At 43.4% G+C, this 21489-nt stretch overlaps 2 protein-coding genes across 2 annotated transcripts; both read right to left on the bottom strand.

Annotated features, from left to right (window-relative positions):
• Positions 1-13: 13 nt before the first annotated feature.
• On the bottom strand, positions 14-6237 carry LOC103632119 (uncharacterized). Its single transcript, XM_008653965.2, has 9 exons — positions 5983-6237; positions 5529-5870; positions 4192-4288; positions 3325-3339; positions 2998-3054; positions 2373-2784; positions 1310-1755; positions 453-908; positions 14-309 (listed from the first exon to the last, which is right to left on the bottom strand). Exons 1-9 carry the CDS (start codon positions 6090-6092, stop codon positions 196-198), a joined length of 2049 nt encoding a protein of 682 aa, XP_008652187.2. The 5' UTR covers positions 6093-6237; the 3' UTR covers positions 14-195.
• A 1553-nt stretch (positions 6238-7790) lies between these two features.
• On the bottom strand, positions 7791-21287 carry LOC542351 (kinase associated protein phosphatase). The gene is given in 13 exon segments (NM_001111928.1): positions 7791-8242; positions 8340-8394; positions 8502-8631; positions 8724-8839; positions 9058-9152; positions 9751-9886; positions 9981-10042; positions 10108-10248; positions 16953-17111; positions 17781-17956; positions 18068-18241; positions 18377-18566; positions 21098-21287. Coding segments are annotated over 13 exon segments (1752 nt in total). The 5' UTR covers positions 21251-21287; the 3' UTR covers positions 7791-8077.
• Between the last annotated feature and the right edge of the window lie 202 nt (positions 21288-21489).

Below are 21489 nucleotides of genomic sequence, written 5' to 3'. Positions count from 1 at the left end.
TTAAATCAAAAGATATCAAATAGCGGATTATTTTGCCAAGGATTCAGCAGTAAATAGTGTAATATAGCATGCAGCAAGATGAGAACGATAGATATATGATGGGGAGTGTTGGGCTATATGTTTTTTTTAGCAAAATGTTAAGATGTATGTGTGTAAATTTGGGCCGGCCCATATAGTCTGTATATGTATTTAATACTATGCTACACATGGATTCTTCTCGCATATCCAGTTCCAGTCTGATGAAACGATGAGGTGAATTGCTCTCTTCACTTCAGTGGTGCTGCTTCTCCTGCCATGCACCTCCTTCACCTGCAGCAGACAATCCAAGAACACTTGAGCATTCAGAAGCACACCTGAAATCAATCTGTCTTCTGTCGCCCAACAAGAGAATAGAAAAAGAATCGCAGATCGAAACAGCATTTTCCATGATACTTCCATTCCATGGCGCTAACCTTTGCACGCAGCTTTGCAAGTAGCACGTCGCCAGCTGAGGAGGCCTGGACGTAGGTGATCTCCAGCCGGAGCTCCTGGTGCAACGCCTGCATGACCCGGAGCAGGAGCCCTTCCCTGTGCGGGCACCGGAGCTCCAGCAGCGCGTCGCTCCCGATGATGGACACCTGCACCTCCGTGTCGGTGTCGCTCGCCGCCGCCGCCGGAGGCTCCTCCCCGAGGTTGCTGTTGCCGCTCGCCTCCGCTGCTCTGCTGCATGTACCTGCGCGAGCGAGGTAACCGCCGCTGGTTTGACGACGACCTCTCTCCTCCGTTGAGGCTGCAGGCGGCGGCGGCTGCGCCATCGTCGTCTTCTGGTTGCTGCCAACCAGCCGAGCTCGTGACTCCAGCTCCTGGATACGCCTCCGTAGCTGCTTCACGTACTCGATCGTGTCGCCCAGGATCGACGCCCTGTCCATCTGCGGTGCGAATAGGAGAGACAAAACAAAAGAGTTGCTGTTGCTGTAGCATGTAGGCTGCTGTTAGCCCGTCAGAGCATCTCCAACAAGTTGACCTATAAAAATGCTATATAATTTGAAAATGAGTATATTTTATAGAATTTAGGGCATCAATAAAACACCCCGCTCCAACAGTAAAGTTCAAATCTATATTACAGGGCAGCCCACTACGGTGTAGTATATTTGAGTCACTTGAGAGAGTGACCTATAGTTTTTTGACAAAATTTTATGAAATGGGGCACTGTTGGAGTAGTTTTTCCTGTGTGGAGCCCTATATTTCAATTTGAGACACTAGTTTGAGGCATTGTTGGAGATGCTACACGAGTTTGTCTTGCATTTAAATACGACGCACGCACACGCACCTTTGTGACGAACGGCACCAAGGACCGGAGCATGGCGAACCCTTCGTTGAGCTTCTCCCTCCGCCGCCGCTCCTTGAGGACATGGCTGGCGCTCAGCTCTGTCTGGGACGGCACCGGACCTCTCCGAGACCGGCTCGTGCCTTCGCCATCGTCACCCCTCGTCTCAGGTGCTGAGGACGACGTCCGGTGACTGCTGCTGCTAGGAGCACCGAGCAGGACGCTCTTGAGCATCCTCTGCTGGGTGCCCTCAGGGATCAACATGCTGCTTATTCCTTTGCGCTTCCAGTTCCATTTTGAGAATGGCGAGTTCTTGGAGAGTGCCAGGTAGGTTTTGGCGATGTTTGAGGAGGCTGCTTGCGTTTGCCGGCACGCGTTGAACCGTAGGATTGTAAGGACCGTTTTGATGTAGTGTGCGTTTTCCGCTACTGCTGCTTGATCTTCTGCCCCTGGAAGGAAGATCGAGCAAATGGATTCATAGAGAGTAAATAGAGGGTGAAAAAATGTAATGTTTGTTTTGAATAAAAAAATCTGATAGAACTATAGAAGATATCTGTATTCCACTATCGTCACACAATATCTAAGTTGTTTATTTTTCAGATTATAGTATTAGCTAGTATCATGATGGATTATCACATCTCCATATATAGTTCGTACACCTTTTAGAATTTCCTTTTTCAATTTGTATATCTATATAATCTACCAGTTTAAACTTTGCAAAATCTACCTAACCAAATCATCCCACATCCATATCAATCACTAAATGCACCAAATAAATTACTCCTAGACTTAACACATCATCAAAAATAATAAGTTAGCTACTTTAATTTTAGGACATGTTTGTTTACCCTCCAAATTATATAATCTAGCTGAAATAAGTTAAGAGACAAACAAACAACACAGATTATTAGTTGAATTATATAATCTAGATGCATAGATTATGATAATCTGTAAATAGATATATAATATATAAGCTGGATTATATAATGTTGGAAGGTAGCGAACAGGGAGTTTGAAATTATTTACTGCAAGGCTAATTAATAATATGTACACAGGTCCATGTTACCTGATGACTGTAGGTATTTACTGCTTAGGTCTTCACTGTGAAAACGATGCAACGGACAATATTCATCCTGCGCTGTCAGATTAGCAATCAGCATCGGCCCACTGCTCTCTGCATTGAGCGTTTCCAGCTCATTGCCTACACTGGCGTCCTGTGGCAAATGCCGCCTTGTTGAATCATTTTCAGTATTGTTCTCTAAATCAATCCTGCCGTCGTCATCATCTTCCATTTCACTATTATGCTCGTCTCCTAGATTGAGACTGATTCCTGTTTTTGTCTGGAATGGCTGATGATTAAGCTGTGTGGTTGGGGTGGAAGTTGAATACCCTGAGAGGGTGGTAGGCATTATGTGGGCGCCATGTTGATCCACGAAGATGTTCCTAACATGTTGAATTAAGAAAATGTCTTCTTCTACCTGAAACTTATTAATAGATTTGTTAGATCCCTATTGTTTTCCGACATCTCCATATATATATATATATAATTGATGTTTGATTTATTAATTTTATTATCGAAAATACTAATTGAATTTATGTAAGTATTATTGTATGATCAGTTTTGTAGAACATTAACAGATGAGGGATTGACGACTGTAATTTCTAAAATGCATAATTAACTCACTACTGACCTTTTCTGTAGTTCCAATTTCCAGGACACCATCGTCGACTGGAATGCATGCTACTGTCTGCATTATTAAGATCAAAGTCAACACATACGCACATCCATCGTATGCCTGAGCGAGACTCAATATTTAGTAGAAGTACGTCATGCAATTGCTGAATATTGAAAATAGTATAAGTTCAATGCAAATGAAGACTTACTTATTTGCTAAAACGTTGTTGTGATGCTAGAAGTGATTTTACTTTAGCTAGCATTGAATGGCAAAACAGTACTTCTTAAGGCTTATACAATAAAAACCATATAAAAAAGTAGTTTTAGAGGTGAATTTTAATACCTGTATACCTGCACTCTGATATTTGTTGCCACCAACATTTTTGATGTTCCACATGAAAAGCGTAATAAATGGAGAATTAGTTAGTACCTTCAATTCTCTATCATGGGGCAAAGAAGGGAATAATACTTTTGGATATCGATAAACAATTATTTGAGCTTCATACTCATATCTTGAAAGGAAAACAATGTTTTTAAGTTCAACTACAATCATAAGCTTATATTTTGTCATGCGTAGCTAACTACTCCCTCCGTTCTAAACTATAGGATGTTTTAAGTTTTTTTAGATATAATACTTTTATTGTATATCTAGATATAGACTATATATCTAAATACATAATAAGGTTATATATCTAGAAAAGACAGAACGAATTATAATTTGAAATAGAATAGGTATATGTTCATTAAGGTTATTTCTTTTCAAATTTATCCTTTTTCTAAAATCACTATAATTTTCACACACTGCAAACTACTCACTAGCTAGGGTCAAAAAGTGCTTTGACTTTGTTCAGTTTTTTTTTTTGCATAGTCTTGTGGGTGCAATTTTAACAAATATATATATATTTTCTATTGAAATATAGATGTGACAGCCCGTCCAAAATCTGTTCGAACGAGGAAGAGCCTGCATATACATAGCATCTCTATTATATATTCTTTCACATTTTATGTAAGAGAGGGTTAATAATCTACAGGTGCTATGTTTCAAAAAAAACGATAGTAAAACTAATTTTGTTGCATCACAATTCACAACACATGGGCCACAGTATGATGTTATTGAATGTGCCAAGTATATTTGCGACTAGAAGAGTACCAAACATTTTTTTAAAAAAAAAAAGAGATAGAAGAGAATGGAGACGGTATGCGTACGTACCCTAGCGAGAATTGCTCTTGAGAACACCTTGCTGTCAGCTTTGTTTGCACCACATAGCCACACATGAGCTCTCCTTACAAACGCCTCCCCGGGCAACCTGAAACGTGGAAGCACTACACATGTATATGACTTATACATGGAAGCTTCTCTCTTGTTACAACAACGAAAAAAAGAACATTATCTGTTTGTTATATGAAATTAAATGTTTGTGCTTTGACATTCGATAATTCATTGATGCATGCTGCATCAGCTATCCGGCTGATTGGATGGTTGAGCACAACAAACCAGGCGGATGCGAGCCTGGTCGGCTAGGTACGCCAATTTTGGCAGTATGAGTGGATGCAACTAAATAGCCTTAAAATATCTTGTTTTGCATCCACATATGCAACCCGTGTCTCTCGCGTATAGACAACCAAATAGAAGCTCGCACAAAGTCAATTGCACGCGGTGGTTCAGGATAAGACGATGCGAATAACGAATTAGACGATATATGATAATGTCAAACTAAGAAACGGGCTCTATAGTAATATGAAGAGACATTAGAGTAAATAAAATAGGACGGGACAACTGTTTTTGAATGTCATGTACGTATATATAATAGCTCAAAAAAGGTGGAAATAATAATTATCTTAGGAGTTTACTGGTAAGAAAAAACAATAATGTCGCCAAAAAAACATGTGTTCCGGTAATTTTCTATGATGGCCTTTTTGTATAATAGTTTACTGGTAAGATTTAGCTCGCCAGCAAGGACAATAATGGGTTTGTTTGGTTCAGTTTTTTCTGATCAGTTTTTTTGAGAATCTGGTTGTAGAGAGAATCTGGCTGTGGGAAAGATCTGAGTATCGTGGGATTACGTGCGGAGGAAAATGAAATGGTTCAAAGGGTTCAAGATCTAGATAGCGATGGAATTTATCGTGACGACTCGATCGATTATGTATTTATGTTGATTTTGAATGGTTTTTAGCGATTTTTATAGAAACAGACTGAAAAGCTGGGACGTTTGCTAATCCGCGGCAGCTTTTTATTGCCAAAAACTAAAAATTGCCCAAACAAACAGGGTCAATATTTAGAGGATCGTTGGTACATGCGGTGCTTATTAGAAGGAACGAACATTTGGTTCATCATCACCTGTGAAACAACATGCATGAGAAAAAAAAAGTATTAGTAAATATAGAACAGCATAGAGAGCCGGTCTATTTATTTGCATATCTTACACGTGGAGACCTTGAGCTCGATCGTTCGTTCCCTGTGCTGTGCTGTGCTGTGCTTCATTCTGTAGATACGTGAGGTAGCATGCAAAGCAAAGCATGTATGTATATAGGCTATAGCCGGTTTACCCGACGGCAGGAGGGAAGCAGTAGGAGGCGCACATGAGGTAGAACCACTCCGTCTCCGTCAGGTCCTCGGGCGCCAGCGCGGCGACGGGCCGGCGAGGCGGCGGCACCACCGCCACCTGCTGCTGGTGCTGCTGCTGTGGGTCGCCGACTCCTCCACCACCGTCGTAAGCGGCCTCCCCCGCCGCCAGCGAGTCGTAGAGCTCCTTGAGCTGCCGGCTGCGGCGCAGCGCCGTCTCCTCGTCCCCGGCGTCCTCCGCGCCCGCCGGCTGACGCACTGTCGTCATCGTCGTCTTGCGCGTCCTGATGGCGCCGTTGTAGTAGCCCTCCGCCCAGACCAGCGCGCTGATGAGCAGGGCCATGCATGCATGCGTGATCAGATCGGTTAGTCAGACAGCGCTTTAGCAAGGACGAGAGTTGGGACGGCGATGGAGCAGCAGGCAGGAAGAAGGCGTACCCTTGGCGCGGGCAGAGGCGCCAGAGGAGGCTGTACGTCCACCCCGTGCTCTGCGCCACCGACTGCAGCGCCTTCTGCGCGGCCTCGCCTCCGCTGCCGCCGGCCGCCATGGCTGGGATGGCTGCCTGCTGCTGCTGCTGCTGTGCTGTGTGCTGCTTCAGTGATCGAGCGCGTGAGCGAGTTGGTGAGGGTCGTCTGAGGCTTTGAGGAGGGAAAGGAGGGCAATGTACAACGCGTTGACTGACTGGTGGTGGTGGCTGGGCTTTGAGGAGGGGAGGGGATGGGAGGGGAAGGAGCGCGCGCCGCCAACTCATGCACCGTACCAAATCGCGAGGGCACGTGGGGTGGGGTGGGGAGGGGAAGGAGGAGGTCGGTCGGGGTAGCGCAAGTAGGTGCATGTGAAAGGAATTTGTTGGTTGGATCCGTCTGTTTAGTACTCCATACGGTGTCGTTTTATAGGAAACCAAACTTGTTTTTTAAGCTCAAGTTTATTCTAAATGGGAATCTCGTCGCACTCTTTCCAGCACTATCTTAGAGCATGTACAAACCTGAGCACTATCTTAGACAGCATGATACAATCCTAAGACCTACATCTTAAATACAGATAAAAGACACATTGTATGGAAAGTTGTGAAGAGACGGACTCTTCGCGAAGTGCTTGTCTCTTGTATTTTTTTCACTTAGCCCATTAGAGACCACTCAAGAGACTCCATATTAAATGGGTTGTACATGTCTTTATAGACTAACATATCAATTAAATACCGCAGCTCAATAACCAATAGAAGTTAGTAAAAAATATGTGAAGTGAAACAGATCACTATCAATAAAGGGTTCATACAGTTTTCAAGACCTTGGAAACCAGCCGACGTGGTTTCATCCCAATAAAACTCAATCCTCTTAGGGCATGTACAATAGGTATCTTAAGATGTATCTTAAAGTGTGTCTAGGGGGGTGAATGTGAAAAAACTTAAGACATTTATCTTGACGAAGACACAGTGTCTTAGCTCTATGTTCGAGACAGGAGACTAGCTGATTGATCACTTTAATTTATTGAATGCTCTGATTGGTACAATGAATATGGTAAGACACATGTTTTAGACATGACCATTGTATTATGTTGTGTTTTAGTTGTATCCTATATTTGGAGTACCGTACAACAGTGTCTAGGTTGTACATGCCCTTAAATACTATGTCATGTCATCAAAAATATTTAATGTGGCATATTATTAAATGGTTCCTTTAGTCGCTCTCCTAAACATGACTAAAATGTAGTCCCTAGAAATCCTATTTGGAATACTTATTTTAGTCGAAGTAGGAACCAAACACTCCAACTAGATGTACGGGCAATGCAAACAGAGGACCTTGACATCGTCCTGGTGAACACTCATTGACAGGCGCTCGTTGGCAGTGATGTTTCTCTCTGCAACAGTACGCTGTGTTGTGGTGATGTATAAAGCCTAGCTAGTTGTTATCACCTTTTTGCACGTACACGTACGGCCTAGCACGTACTGTTTTCTTTTTACCTGTGTACTGTATCACCTACTACCACAGTAGTAGCTAGCTAGCTCCAACCACTTGCTGTTTTTCCTGAATTCTGGGGCTGCACTGCTTCCACCCTCATCCTTCCATCCTGGGATACATTGCCAGTCTCCACAGCATCCCATTTCCGTCAGGCAGGCAGCCGGTGCCTTCTGATCCCAGATCTGTGCACAAACTGAAACCAGCAAGCAACTTTCTCTTGCCTCCATCTCGTCCCTTGGACTTCAAACTGGACGCGCAAACGGATTAACAAAAATGGCGAATGACTTCACAGTTAATGGAGATTTGTTAAGCCATTCCTGGATGATGGGTGATCATCGGTTCATCAACTAGGGTGACAGAGAGAGAGAGAGAGAGAGAGAGAGAGAGAGAGAGAGAGAGAGAGAGAGAGAGAGGAGACTCTAAAAGGCATGCACCAGATTACACGGTATGCACGCACTCTGCCTCCTACACCACATCATCTCACTGAAAACACAACAAAACTTGGGAGCTATATAATAGAGCAGCCAGGAAGACGACGATCCATGGGAAGCTGCAGTCTCCGGAATCTGCCATGTCAATCAACTGGCGAGATACAGGGATCCCTTCTCAGGACGTCAAAATCTACGAATATTACGGATGTGTTGTCCTTGGTTCGCAGACTCCGAGCTTCGTCCAGCACACGGCTGGCTACTCTGGCCGCCGCTGAGGTGGCGTCGCCGGAGCTCCTCCTCTCCTTTCCCTGCAGATTGTGGAGGGGAAGGCAACCAAGGGACGACAGTGAAGGCCACTGCATGCCAGAACAATGGCGGACGAAACGGTCGTCAAGATCTTTTTACCTCGACGACAAGCTGTACCGCCCTTTTCGTGCTGATGACGTCCCAGAGCCCGTCGCTGCGTACATACATACAAAAATCCTCGACGGTCAGGAGATGATGGTTTACGTATATCGGTAGCATTACCATTACCTCGCTAGCATTAGGAGAACTAACACAAGTTACCTAGCAATGACGGCGAAGGCTGTGCACGCTTTGGTGATGCGAACGGCTTGGCTCACGTATGGTTCTGAGCTGAAGCGCGGGTCCTGCTCCTTGAGAAACTTGTCACCAAACATCCTAGCAAGATTTAGTCCTGTGTCGAAACAGCAGTGAGCACTCACTACGCCTTCGCTGTAAATGGGAAAAAAAAAAGATTTCAACGGAAACGGAGCACAATATCCATACCGCTAAGACGAGCTTCACCGTCTCTCAGGGGCTGCCCAGTTCTTGCTATCCTAGCTCTTTCGGTCGCGCTAGTTACCCGGTGATCTTCAGTCATATCGATCGTCTTGCCGTTGACACTGAAAACAAAAAAAAAAAAATGGTTGGCATGGAGCTCAGAAACGTGCTACTAACAATGTTTTCATTCTATGGATGTTAACGACAGACAATGTTGCAATTCTACTACACCATACAGGATGTTAGCAGGAAAAGCCAACACATCAGCTGGCCTTGCTTGTATTTAATAACAGTACTCTGCATGTCTTCAAGGGGGCGGGAGGGGAGGCAAACGTCTTACCTCATGACGCATGCAGAGTCACCAAGATTAGCGCACTGGGCAAAACAATCTTTATTCTGGTCAAACCAAATAAGAAGTGCTGTGCCTGTACATCCCTGAGAAGGGACAAGTAAAAAAACATAAGCCTTAACAGTTTGTGTCAAGGTAATTCAAGGGAAGTGTATGCAGCTACTACTCCAGCAAAGTAACGCAAATGACCAAAGGCATATAAGAGGAGCCTGTTTAGACTACGGATTTTTAGAAGCAAACAACCATAGCTGTTGCTAGGTAGGCATTTAGAACAAGGGAGGATTTGTACAATATATGATTGTAGGGTACATGCTTCCATAACGAGATCTCAAATCTGGGAGCAAAGCAACCTACAAATCTGTATCCTAGAGAAGAATTCGGTAAAAAGGTTGGAAACCAGATAAACCATCTCAATTAGGACCAAACCAACCTGATAATAATGTGTACTCAAGACATGGGATCAGCAATCACATAGACTGTGTCATGAATTGTGACCCCCAACAGAAAAACAATTGTTGACAGCACTACAACAATAGATTTCTTAATACTAAATATCACACCTTGCAAGTTGCGAACAACAAACCTTTCACAAAATATAAAATTCACTAAGGTAATAGGAAGATAAGTCTGAATTAAAACTTCAATAATAGCATCTGATAAATGGCATCTAGAAAAGGTGTGAACCTCGTACTGATGATCAATTGTGTCTTCTGTCAAAGTAAAAGCATATCTAAGAACATCAGAAGCATCAGAATATGATTGCACTCGTTCTTTTGTTTCAGGATGAGATAAAATGTATCCCAGATGTTCTGGAAGAATCCTACAAATTGAAAGGGAAAACATCAGGTGAGATTAAAATATCACAATGATAAAAAAATTAAATATGTATGCATCAAAGAAGCACAATGACTAACTTGCTGACAGCTTTAGCAGCTCCATCCCCACCGTGTCCATCAAAAATTCCAAAGAGCCCAAACTGCAACATAATCAGGCATAAGAAAAATAGATTAAAGAATTTGGAAAAACTATCTGATTACTGACATGTTCAACACCCTGCAGAGGACACTGGCAAAAGCTTATGTCTTCCATTGGAAGTTTCTTTCCACTTCTACGTGCCACCATTGGATCGGATGCCATACCAACACCAGCAGGAACTCGTTGATTTTGCAGTAAAATTTGAACCTTCAGAGGTAGAAACACAATTGATTTCTTTTATAAAAAAAGGATTAACTATTGAAATATTGCTATGATGCTCAACGTAAGCTGAATGATAAGCATCAGAAACTTCAAAACATGAATTTGGACCAGATGAACAGAAATCATTGGACATTGTGGTGGTTGCAGTGTTTCAACCAGCCCTCAACGAAGTAGCTGAATGAAGCACGCATCCATACAAACAATAATGATCAAGCGTCACTTAGCAAGTCCAGTAAGCCAGCAGCTAGCATTCATTCAATGTTCTAAAACAGTAGCCTAGCTCCCACACAGGTGCTGGACTACACAAGCCACCCATCCTAGTACCACGTGACAACTTAAGTGGCACCATGCCTCCTGCATAGAGCTTTTTAGAACACTAGCTTTAACAACTATTCAATTTGTAGACAATATTGTTGACACTTGACACTAGAAATAAACCATTCATTATGATTTCTCCAATAACAACACATTAGACGAACTTTTCCCCTACTTATGTTGAGGAGCGAATACTTTTTTGATTTGAACTAGGTCAGATGTGTGGAAATTCAATGGGAAACATATGACAATAAGTGATCTATGAATCTACATATGGGCTTGCAAAAGAAGGAACACCAGAATCATGATTTTGAGGATCAAACCCTTCTTAGCAAAAATGAACTCACATGCATAGGTGAAGGTTATATATCAAAACTAGCAATAAGTGATATACGGCACATCATATGGAATGAAAGTGGAAAAGCACACCCAGAAGCATGAAAAAAAATGCAAAAGCTATATTCCATAATCTATACATTCATCAGCTATTCATGTGCTTTAATGAATAGGCTTTAGATCCCTCATGATATCACTATTTTGATGATGTTTTTACTTTATAATCTCTTATCTTCATTTCCCCTTCTTGTTGGTGAGTCATGTTGGATTTAATCTCTAGCCTATCCCAAGTTGCTTGAAAACCAAAAGGTTTTGCTCTTGTGATTGTTGTTGTTCTATGTTCCATACAATAACAGCTGTTGAATGGAGTTCAGTAGTTTATAATGAGTAGGACACTGTTAACATCAACATAGCCTTTTAATCCCAAGCAAGTTGGGGTAGGCTAGAGTTGAAACCCAACAAGAAGTCACCAAAAAGAGAAAGAGAGAGAAAGGGAGGGGCCGAGGGGGAAAAGCTTTTGAGAGAACTAAAATGGAAAAGGCCTAATCACGGTTCGGGCACGTGGATAGCTTCTTTCCAAGCACCTCTATCAAAAAACAACTCCTTTGGGATATTCCATTCCTTCACGTCCCTTTTGATTGCCTCCCATGTCAAGTTTGGACGCTCTCTACCTCTCTTCACATTATTGTCCCATCTTATGATGCCTCTGTGCATCGGTACCTCTGGAGATCTCCAGTGGACATGACCAAACCATCTCAACCGGTGTTGAATAAGGTTTTCTTCAATTGGTGTTCCTCCTAGACGATTGTGTATGTCATCGTTTCTCATTCGGTCCAATCTTGTGTGCCCACATATCCAACGCAACATACGCATCTCTGCGACACTTAGTTGTTGGATATGTCGTCTCTTAGTAGGCCAACACTAAGCCCCATATAACATAGCAGGCATAATCATCGTCCTGTACAACTTGCCTTTCAGCTCTGTGGCACTCTCATCACATAGGACTCCCGATGCTTGACGTCATTTCATCCACTCCGCTTGATCCTATGGCTAACATCTTCATCAATATCACCATCTCTCTGTAGCATCGATCCCAAATAACGAAAGGTGTCCTTCTTGTGTACTACCTGGCCTCCCAAGCTTACATCTCCATCCTCACTAATTGTAGTACCAAAGTCACATCTCATATACTCGGTTTTGGTCCTGCTAACTCTTTTTTTCTCTGAACACGCAAGAGAGCTGCGCATCATTTAATTAGAGAAGAAAAAGATCCAAAATGGACCAAGGTACAAAGCCTAAGGCAAACACACCCACACACAATCTGCTCTGTAGTAATACTACAACCTCCACTAGAGCTGAGAAATCAGAGGAAGGCCACAACAGGAAGGCCACAGCGAGAAAAACTGTAGGGAGACTCCACACTCCACTAATATTATGCCCTGACCGCATTAAGGGCGACCTCTTGGCCTAAATTCTCAAGATGTTTAGCTCCAGCCTTATTCCAACACACCAACTCATCTAAGAAAACACATCGAACTGTGCTTAAAGAAGGGTTCTTTCCATTGAAGACTGCCTTGTTACGGTGAATCCATAGACACTAGGCCCCCAGAATGATGACGTTGTTCATACCCTTTCTCTTACTTTTGTGCACCTTCTTACCTACCTTTCTCCACCAACCTGCAAAGGAGATCTCATCTCCAAATGGAGAGAGATTACCAAATCCCAAAGGTGAAAGGATAGTATGCCAAAATTGTCTTGCAAAGATGCACGTGCACAGGAGATGTTAAATGGTTTCCTGTGCCTGATCACATAAGGGAAAAGACACCGGGTGATCCAAACCTCTTCTTTCTAGTCTATCAGATGTCCAACATTTATTCTGTATGGCCAGCCAAAGGAAATATTTGCATTTTGGAGGAGCCCAAGACTTCCACAGCCTCCTCCATGGCTCAAAGGTAATGGATCCCATGAAAAAAGCCTTGTAACATGACTTGGAGGTGAAATGGCTAGACAAGGTGCAAGCCACACATGTCTATCAGCTTGGTCCTGCTAATTCTAAAACCTTTTGACTCTAGGGTCTGACGCCATAACTTTAGCTTTCTATTTACACATTCCCAACTTTCATCTACTAGAACTACATCGTCAATGAAAAGCATACACCAAGGGATATCTCCTTGTATATCACTCGTGACCCTATCTATCACTAAGGCAAATAGATAAGGGCTCAAAGATGAACCTTGATGTAGTCATATGTTAATCGGAAAACATTTGAATCACCATATGTTCGGACGCTAGTCACAACCTTGTCACGCATGTCCTTGATGAGTGTAACATACTTAGTTGGGACTTTATGCTTATCCAATGCCCACCACATGAGATTCCTAGGTATTTTATCATAGGCCTTTTCCAAGTCAATAAAAACCATGTGTAAGTCCTTCTTCTGCTCCTTATACCGCTCCATAACTTGTCCTATTAAGAAAATTGCTTCCATGGTTGACCTTCCAAGCATGGTTATTAAAACGACGTTTAAGCGTCGTGTAAACGATAAAACGTGATTTGAAACTAAAACGTTAGAACGTTCTGTCAAATTAGTGTAGAACGTCCGTTTTTGGCGTTTAAACATCGTTGAAACGTCTGAAACGTGATTAACGTCGTTCTAGACGTGTAATCACTGGGCCGGCCTTCTTGTTCCTGGGCTTTCGCTTCCAAACTCCAAAGCCGCCCAGGCCCAGCCGTGAGCCATCGTCCTCCCTAGCCATGGTCGCCGCGTCGCACTCCTCAGCCGTCAGCCGTCCAGTTGCTCGCCGCTGCAAACCTGGAGATCTCCCGGTCGGCCGCCCAATTGCGCCAGCCGTCAGCCAGCTGCTCCAGGTACGTCGCCGGGCCCCTCCTCCCTCTTCCCTCCGCCAGTCTGCCCAGTGCCCACAGGCGAGTGCGCCGCCGACCGCCGTGCCACAGCCCACACACAGGCGAGTCCGCCGCCGCCGCTGCATCCAGTCCATCCACTTGCTGCTCCACTTGCTGCCGCTGCATCCAGTCCATCCACTTGCTGCTCCACTTGCTGCCGCTGCTCCAGTGCTCCACTGCTCTCGCCGCCCCTCACATCTGCTCCAGTGCTCCACTGCTTGTTGCCGCTGCTCCAGTGCTCTAGCTGCTCCACTGCCAAGATCCATCTGCTGCTCGCTGCCCCTCACAGTGAATCACCAGCAGCCAGATTTGGATACTTAATATTGATGATGAAGGCGTGGATGCTCATGGTCTTAATATTGATGAGTTTGATGATGGTTACTAATCATACATAAAAGTTGTAACTTGTGTGGTTGAACTTGTGTCGTTGAACTTGATATGTTTCTTTTTATGCTAATGTTATTTGGTTTGTGAACTCAACTTATGTATGAAACTATGAACTTATTCTATATTTGAAATTCTATGTCAAGTTTGAAAAGACGTTTCAACGTTCGTTTAAACGTTTAAACGTTGAAAAGTTGGTTCATAACGCTTTAACGTTTTACCGCTTTAATAACCATGCTTCCAAGCATGAATCCAAATGGTTCATGGTGATATGTGACATTCCTCTCAGATGATGCTCAATAACCCTCTCCCATAGCTTCATAGTGTGGCTCATGGGCTTAATCCCTCGATAGTTGGTACAACTTTGAATATCTCCCTTGTTCTGGAAGATTGGTACTAATGTACTCCTCCACTCATCGGACATCTTGTTTGATCAAAAAATACGGTTGAACAACTTGATTAGCCAAACTGTAGCAATATCCAAAGGCATTTCCACACCACTATTGGGATACCATCCGGGCCCATCGCCTTGCCTCCTTTCATCTTCTTTAAAGCTTCGTTGACCTCTGACTCTTAGATCCTGCGTACAAAGCATCTATTTAAATCATCAAAGGAGTCATCCAACTGGGTATCCATAGTCTCATTCTCACCATTGAAAATATTGTCAAAATACCTCTACCACCTCTATTTGATGTCTTATCCTTTCACCAAGAGTTGATCCATCTCATCCTTAATGCATTTTACTTGGTTGAGCTCCCTCGTCTTCCTTTCTCGAATCCTAGCCATCTTATAGACATCCTTCTCCCCTTCCTTTGTACTTAATCTTCGGTAAAGATCATCATAGGCTCGACCCTTTGCCTCACTCAGCTCGCTTTGTAGTCTTCTTTACCACCTTATACCTCTCTATGTTGATCGTGCTCCTGTTATGGAACAAGCTCCTGTAACATTCTTTCTTCTCCTTTATTGCCTTTTGAACGTCCTCATTCCACCACCAAATATCTTTAGGTTCACCTCTGCTCTCTTTGGTCACTCCAAACACCTCTGACGCCACCTTCCTAATACAAGTTGTCATCTTCACCCACATGTTTGCATCTTCTTCTTCGGACCAAGCGCCCTCCACAATAACTCTTTCCTTAAAAACTTCAGATGTCTCCCCTTTGAGTTTCCACCACTTCGTCCTCGCAAATTTGGCTTATTTATCCCTATGGGTACAGATCCGAAAACGGAAGTCAGCCACCACAAGTTTATGTTAGGGCACAACACTCTCTCCAGGTATCACCTTACAATCCAAACATGCTTGTTTATCTTCTCTCCTTGTGAGAACGAAGTCGATTTGGCTCAAACCATAGCTGTTTAGGCGTCGCTTAAGCGTTAAGGTGACGCTAACCTATAAGGCGTCCGAGTCGCCTTACTGCGTAGACTAAGGCGTCCGCTTCAGCGCCTAAGGCGTCGCCTTGGCACCTTGATTCCAGTTAAGGCGTAGCTCCGTGGACGCCTTGATCTGCTGTAGGTAGCCGCTTTTGAACCCGATGCCCAAGACATTGGATCTCTAGCACTTCTGCTCTGGCAGCAGGGATCTCCCAGCGGCGAAGAGAGAGAGGACTGGGAGAGGGGAGAGAGGGAGGGACTGGTGGCGCTGGTGCGGCTGGAGAGGAGGGAGGCGTTGGTGCGGCTGGGAGAGGGATAAGCAGGGAAAGAGAGGGGTGGCGGCTGGAGAGAGCCTTGTGCGGCTGGGAGAGAGGAAGGGCTGGGAGAGAGAGGGAATAAATGGGCTTGACCTAAGTTTAATGGGCCAGATGGGCTGAGTTGGGCTAGCTGGGTTGTTTTTTTTCTTTATTGTTTTTCTCTTTTTTATTAGTATTTTTGTCCTAAACATTTTCTCAAATATCAGTATTTAATCTATTTTTAAATATTTAAGGTGTCGCCTCGCCTTACGTTTTACCACTTAAAAGGTAAAAGGAGGTCAGTCGCCTTACCTCGTCTTACCACTTTAACAACTATGGCTCAAACGATGGGCACTGCTAAAAGTCACCAAATGAGACTCTCTTTCTGAAGAAAGTGTTGGCTATCACTAGGTTGTATGCTACAGCAAAGTCCAAAATATTCTCTCATTGATTTCTACTACCATACCCGAAACCTCTATGAGCCATCTCATAACCTTCATGTGTTGAACCTATATGACCATTGAGATCTTCTATGAAAAGCTTCTCATTGGTGGGTACTGCTCTAACCATGCTATCTAAGTCTTCCCAGAACTTCCTCTTCTCGCTCTCACTGAGACCAACCTGAGGGTCATATGCACTTATAATGTTCAAAACTACATCACAAAACTAGTTTGACTAGGATAATCCTATCTCCCTGCCTTTTGACATCCACCACTCCATCCTTGAGGCTCTTATCAATCAGGATCCCCAAAAATGAGTAGGACACTGTAATTTTTTATATTCAGTTTGGACTAAATGTATGGGATTATAATGGCCATCTAAGCCTACAAAAGATGAAGTGTTTCAGATTAGGACTTGTGAAGATATCAAGCATAAGGATCAAGATATAGGATTTGATATGAGCAAATGCAACCAATTCTAGAAACATATCAACTTCAACTATGATCAATTCCAAGGGATTCAAACTTCTATGAGACATACAATGTAAGATTAGTAGACTGTATAGTTGAACTACTAAAAGGTTCATAAAATATTTTGCCAAATTTGGAAGAAACTAGAGATGTTGGAAGAATATTATGAACTTACAGACAGTTTAGATGAAGTCCCTAGAGTTATAATATCACCATGTGCAAGTTCAGCAGGTTCACCCCAATGCCTAGACCCAGCACTTGGATGGTGAACCGCCTGGGAGTTCAAGAAAGTTCCATTCAAGCTGCCCATGTCCACAAGTTCCCATTTTAATGTCTGCAATATACCAATTATCACTGTTTCGGAGGTAACGAAGAATTTCAAACATAAACTACAGATTTGGGCAATACAGTAGACAACCAGATAACATTTGAAGGCTCTACCCTACACAGTTTCCTAGTGAGCCAGTTATTAAGCCTTATCTAGTATTGTTTTTTTCTCGAACACGCAGGAGAATTGTGTATCATTATATTAAGAAGAAAATGTCCAAAATAGACCGAATACAAGGCGCGCAGCCTAAAAAACAGAAAAAAAAACAGATCAAAATAAAACTAAAGACAGAAAACATGGAAGAGAGGAGGGAGGGCTAGGGCCCATCACCAGCAACATTGTTTCTGCTCGCAAATAAGAAACTAATGATATGATGGTGCTGACAAAGGCAAGCATGGCTAACCTCGCAGGAACAGTTTCTGCCATGGCATTTTAGATTATTAGGTTTGAAACATGTAGCCATAACATCCACATTCACAATATTGAGTTTTTGAGTAATAATTTGGACAATACATACACCCTTGATGATCACAAACATACATGATGGTACTGCTAAAGTTGATCGATAGCATCACTTATTCAGTTTCCAAAGCTAATAGTACAGAGAAGCAAACATTTCAAATCACATTAAATTGAAAGTACAATTGAAACGTAAATAGTTCCTGAACAACTTACCTTTCCATTCCAGTTTATCTGAGCATGTTTCCCTGATACTTCAGAGTCCTTCAACACTAAATCACTTGGGGGAACCCTTCCAAGAGTTATTGGGAGCATAGAAGGTCTACTTGACTGCCGAGAACAGCTTATTCCATGAGATGGACCAGCTATAACCTCTAAATCCAGGCGGCTATCTGCACTTCTAACAAAAGATTGGATGAAATGGGCATACAAATGCCAGCCTTTGCAAGCAATGGACTATTAGAAGTTTAGAACATCCAAGTCAAGTTTGAAGGATAGCTTACGATATGTATTATCCTTCAAAGGAACACTTCCATTATGATTGTCATCTCCAGAAACCCTTCTTCTGTGCTTCTGGTCAGGTGTTGGCCATTTTGGTGGCGGTGTACGTCTTAGTGTGCTTCCTAATTGGAACTCTTCAGAAGTATCATTTTCAACATTGATTACATGAGTTTCTCCTACAAAATCAGTAGTGATTCTCAGTAACAGGAAAATTGTTTTTGTAGATCCATAATTGGAGCAATCCAACAAAGACGATAAGATATCTGATATTCCAACAAGGCTACTAAATAATTTGGTATGATTATGCATACCTTGTGTAACACAACATTCAGCAGGATAAATCCTCCCTGTATCAGCAATTGCATGACTTCTAGGCGAAGTGTTACTCCTATTTGTTTGAATCTTCGAAGGTTCTCCTACAGAACTTCCAAGAAAACTAATATTCTGTCTAGAGTGATCGCTCTGATTTTCAGAAAGAAGAGGCCTATCTATGTCCTCATCCTGCAAGTAGAGAGTGTAAATCATTGAGACACTAATACAAGTACATTGACATTGCAATTAAAGAAAAGAAAATATTGATGCAGATCGTGTAGCGGGAATGCCTCAGTACACAATTACATTTTGTATACCTAGTTATCATAAGCATTACATGAAAAGCAAAGGTCAATAGATGTCACTATCACTCCACAGAAATTATTAAGTGACATGTCTATCGTTAAGACCATGGACCATTGAATTAGTTTTGACCTATGTTTTCTGGTCGCTCGACCAGCTAGTCGAACTGGGGGACCGACCAGCGACTAATCTCGATTAGTCGTCGACTAGGTCCGACTAATCGAGCTCTGGTCGACCTGGTCGTTTACTGGTCGTCCTGTTCATCCAGGAGACCAGGACCTATGTATATACTATATAATATATACTACTATACTATATAGTAAATAATTATATAACTATATAGTATATATGAACTTCATATACTATATTATGAAGGATAGGGTAAACATGACATGAATTCAGCAATACTGAAAAGTGAAAACAGCAGAGAAACACTTACTAGTTATTAATACTACAAGTCCAAGATACCAGTACCAGATACCAGATACAGCAGAGAAACAACAGAGATACTAGTTATTAATCTGGATTTCTGGAGTCCGTCGGTGAAGTCTGGAGTCCGTCGGTAAAGTCCAGAACTTGGAAGTTGGAAGAACTGGATTCGCGCGTGCTGGAACTCGGGATTGGAATGGATTCGCGCGTGCTGGATTGGAAGTCTGGAGTGGATCAGTGGACTTTGGAAGCCTGGATTCCAATTTCCAGAACAAGAACTCAAGAAGAGCCGCCAGAGCAGGTAGGGAATTAGGGAAATAAAGAGAAGACAGAAGAGGCGGCTGCCGGCTGGCGTTCCATCTTCAGTAGAGACGGCTGGCGTTTCAACTGCCTGTAGTCGGGCCGCCCGCCAAAAAAGCCCACGAAGCCAGGAAATAAAAAAATCTAGGTCCTAAACCTAGTCGCCCAGAACTGGCTAATCGAGCGACTAATCGGCCCTAATCGTCGACTAGTCGGACGACCAGGGCGATTAGGTACTCTAGTCGAGTCGGCTGCCTAATCGAGCTCTGCTAACCGACTAGCCCGACTAATCGCGACTAATCGCGATTAGTCGGACGACTTGAAAACACAGGTTTTGACTAACCTTATGTCATGACTTTCGACACAACTTTTTATTCCTTTTTTTTTCTTTTACTTTTATGACTGACCTGCTTGTGTGAACAAATGAGTTCTTCACGATAACCAAAGCTCCTGCACAAAAACAATGGAATGAAGGAAGTCCAAATTGCAACTTGCCCTTGACATCCTATTGGGTTAAGGGGTGGTTGGTCTATAACCTAGACTTCTTTTTGGGTTAAGAGTGTTGTGTGTGTGTGTGTTTCTTTTCTTTGTGCTCTTTTTTCCTCTCTATATATAATATATAAAGATGCACAGTTCTCCTGCGCTCATATGAAAAAGGTCCAAATTTAATCCTTCTTTCAGATTCCTTAGGGTGTACTTGGTTGCCTGGATAGCTAGAGGTAGCCTCGGTGGGCTTGGACATGCAATGTGGGTCTGTTTGGTAGGTTTACTGTGCTAGCTGGGTCTTTCCGGGTTAATGAATAGGCTTTAGTCCCGAACACGAAGCCAAGCAAGGCCAAGCGGGCGCGCGCAAAAAGCCGCATCAGCGTTGGACAAGCCAGGCTTGCTGGGAATGGCGGGATCGAGCATTCCCAGGAAGACAGGCCAGCCCCCCTACTTTGCATACTTTGTGCCAGGCTTAAGGCCTTATACAGCTACCAAATACGAGAGAGTTGCATTAGGGATGCCTGGTTAGGCCCTTAGCCAGGCAACCAAACACACCCTTGTAGAACTAAGTGTCATTGCCTGGCTCACAGCATCCAGCATGTTCTGGTGCATAATAGCTCCGAGAGATTAAAAAAACTTCTTATTAAGGAGTTTCTTGACCGCTTGGGAACTAGATACTCCTTACTCATCACGATCCATCAACTAAAAAATTAAAAGGCAATCATTTGGTATCATGATCACTGGACACCAAAATGTAACAACAATACTTTCCTCTCACTGATGGCCAATTCATATCGATTGATAGCAACATAAGCAGCATCGACAACCTAATCAACCTTAAGCATGCCTCAACTACTACAGTGGCACAACAAATCAAACAGCCTCAAACCATCAATGCAATACTATTTATCTACAATACTACAAGAAACAAGCCAACTAGAGATGGACCTCAACACCCTAATCAGAATCACCAACGTTTGAAGAAATCACACAGAGTAGAGAAAATGCGCCGCAGGACATGCCCAAGAATTCTCCACTAATGGTGCGGCAGCAAGGACCCCGAATCCCCAATCGACCGGCGATCCTCGTGTATATTCTTCCAAGAAACACCGAGACCAGAGATTCGCGTAAAAAAGCATCGAGGTTTCGCATCCTGGCGATTAGAAGCAACAAGAAGAGGACAAGAAAGCTTGGGCCTTCACCTGGACAGCGACCGGGGTCGGGGCCACCGCCGCGGCCTGCAGCGGGTGGCGTTGCCGCCGCCGCCTGCATCGCCGGAAGGCGAAGACGACGAGGACGAGGATGGAGAGCGCGGCTACGGCAACGGCGACGAGCAGCAGAGGAGGGACGGCCATGGAGGGTAGGGAGAGGGGAGGGGGGCTAAGATGGCTGCATCGCCATCGCCATTTCTTTGCTGTACGCGTGCGCGTGTGTTAGTCCGTGGGTTTGTTGGGCCTATTTTTGGGAGCCAAAGCACTTTTTTTTTTGTTGTTGGGGGCAAGGCAACACACATGAATCTTGAGCTTCCGCCCACACTTTCCTTGCGAGTTTTACTTTTCGTTTCTGGTTTTGTTTGATTGATTGTTCTTATTTT

This window comes from Zea mays, chromosome 7, assembly GCF_902167145.1.
Source record: "Zea mays cultivar B73 chromosome 7, Zm-B73-REFERENCE-NAM-5.0, whole genome shotgun sequence".
NCBI classification, from domain to species: Eukaryota; Viridiplantae; Streptophyta; class Magnoliopsida; order Poales; family Poaceae; genus Zea; species Zea mays.
The sequence above is the reverse complement of the archived record's forward strand: the minus strand, read 5'-3'. Positions and strand labels throughout refer to the sequence as shown.

Excerpts from the sequence above, each read along its gene's own strand:
- LOC103632119 (XM_008653965.2), bottom strand. The coding sequence starts at position 6,092 with ATGGCGGCCGGCGGCAGCGGAGGCGAGGCCGCGCAGAAGGCGCTGCAG. Across the intron at positions 1,756-2,372 it reads TAAATACCTACAGTCATCAG|GGGCAGAAGATCAAGCAGCA; the intron begins GTAACATGGACC and ends TCTTCCTTCCAG. Across the intron at positions 310-452 it reads TTGCAAAGCTGCGTGCAAAG|GTGAAGGAGGTGCATGGCAG; the intron begins GTTAGCGCCATG and ends TGTCTGCTGCAG.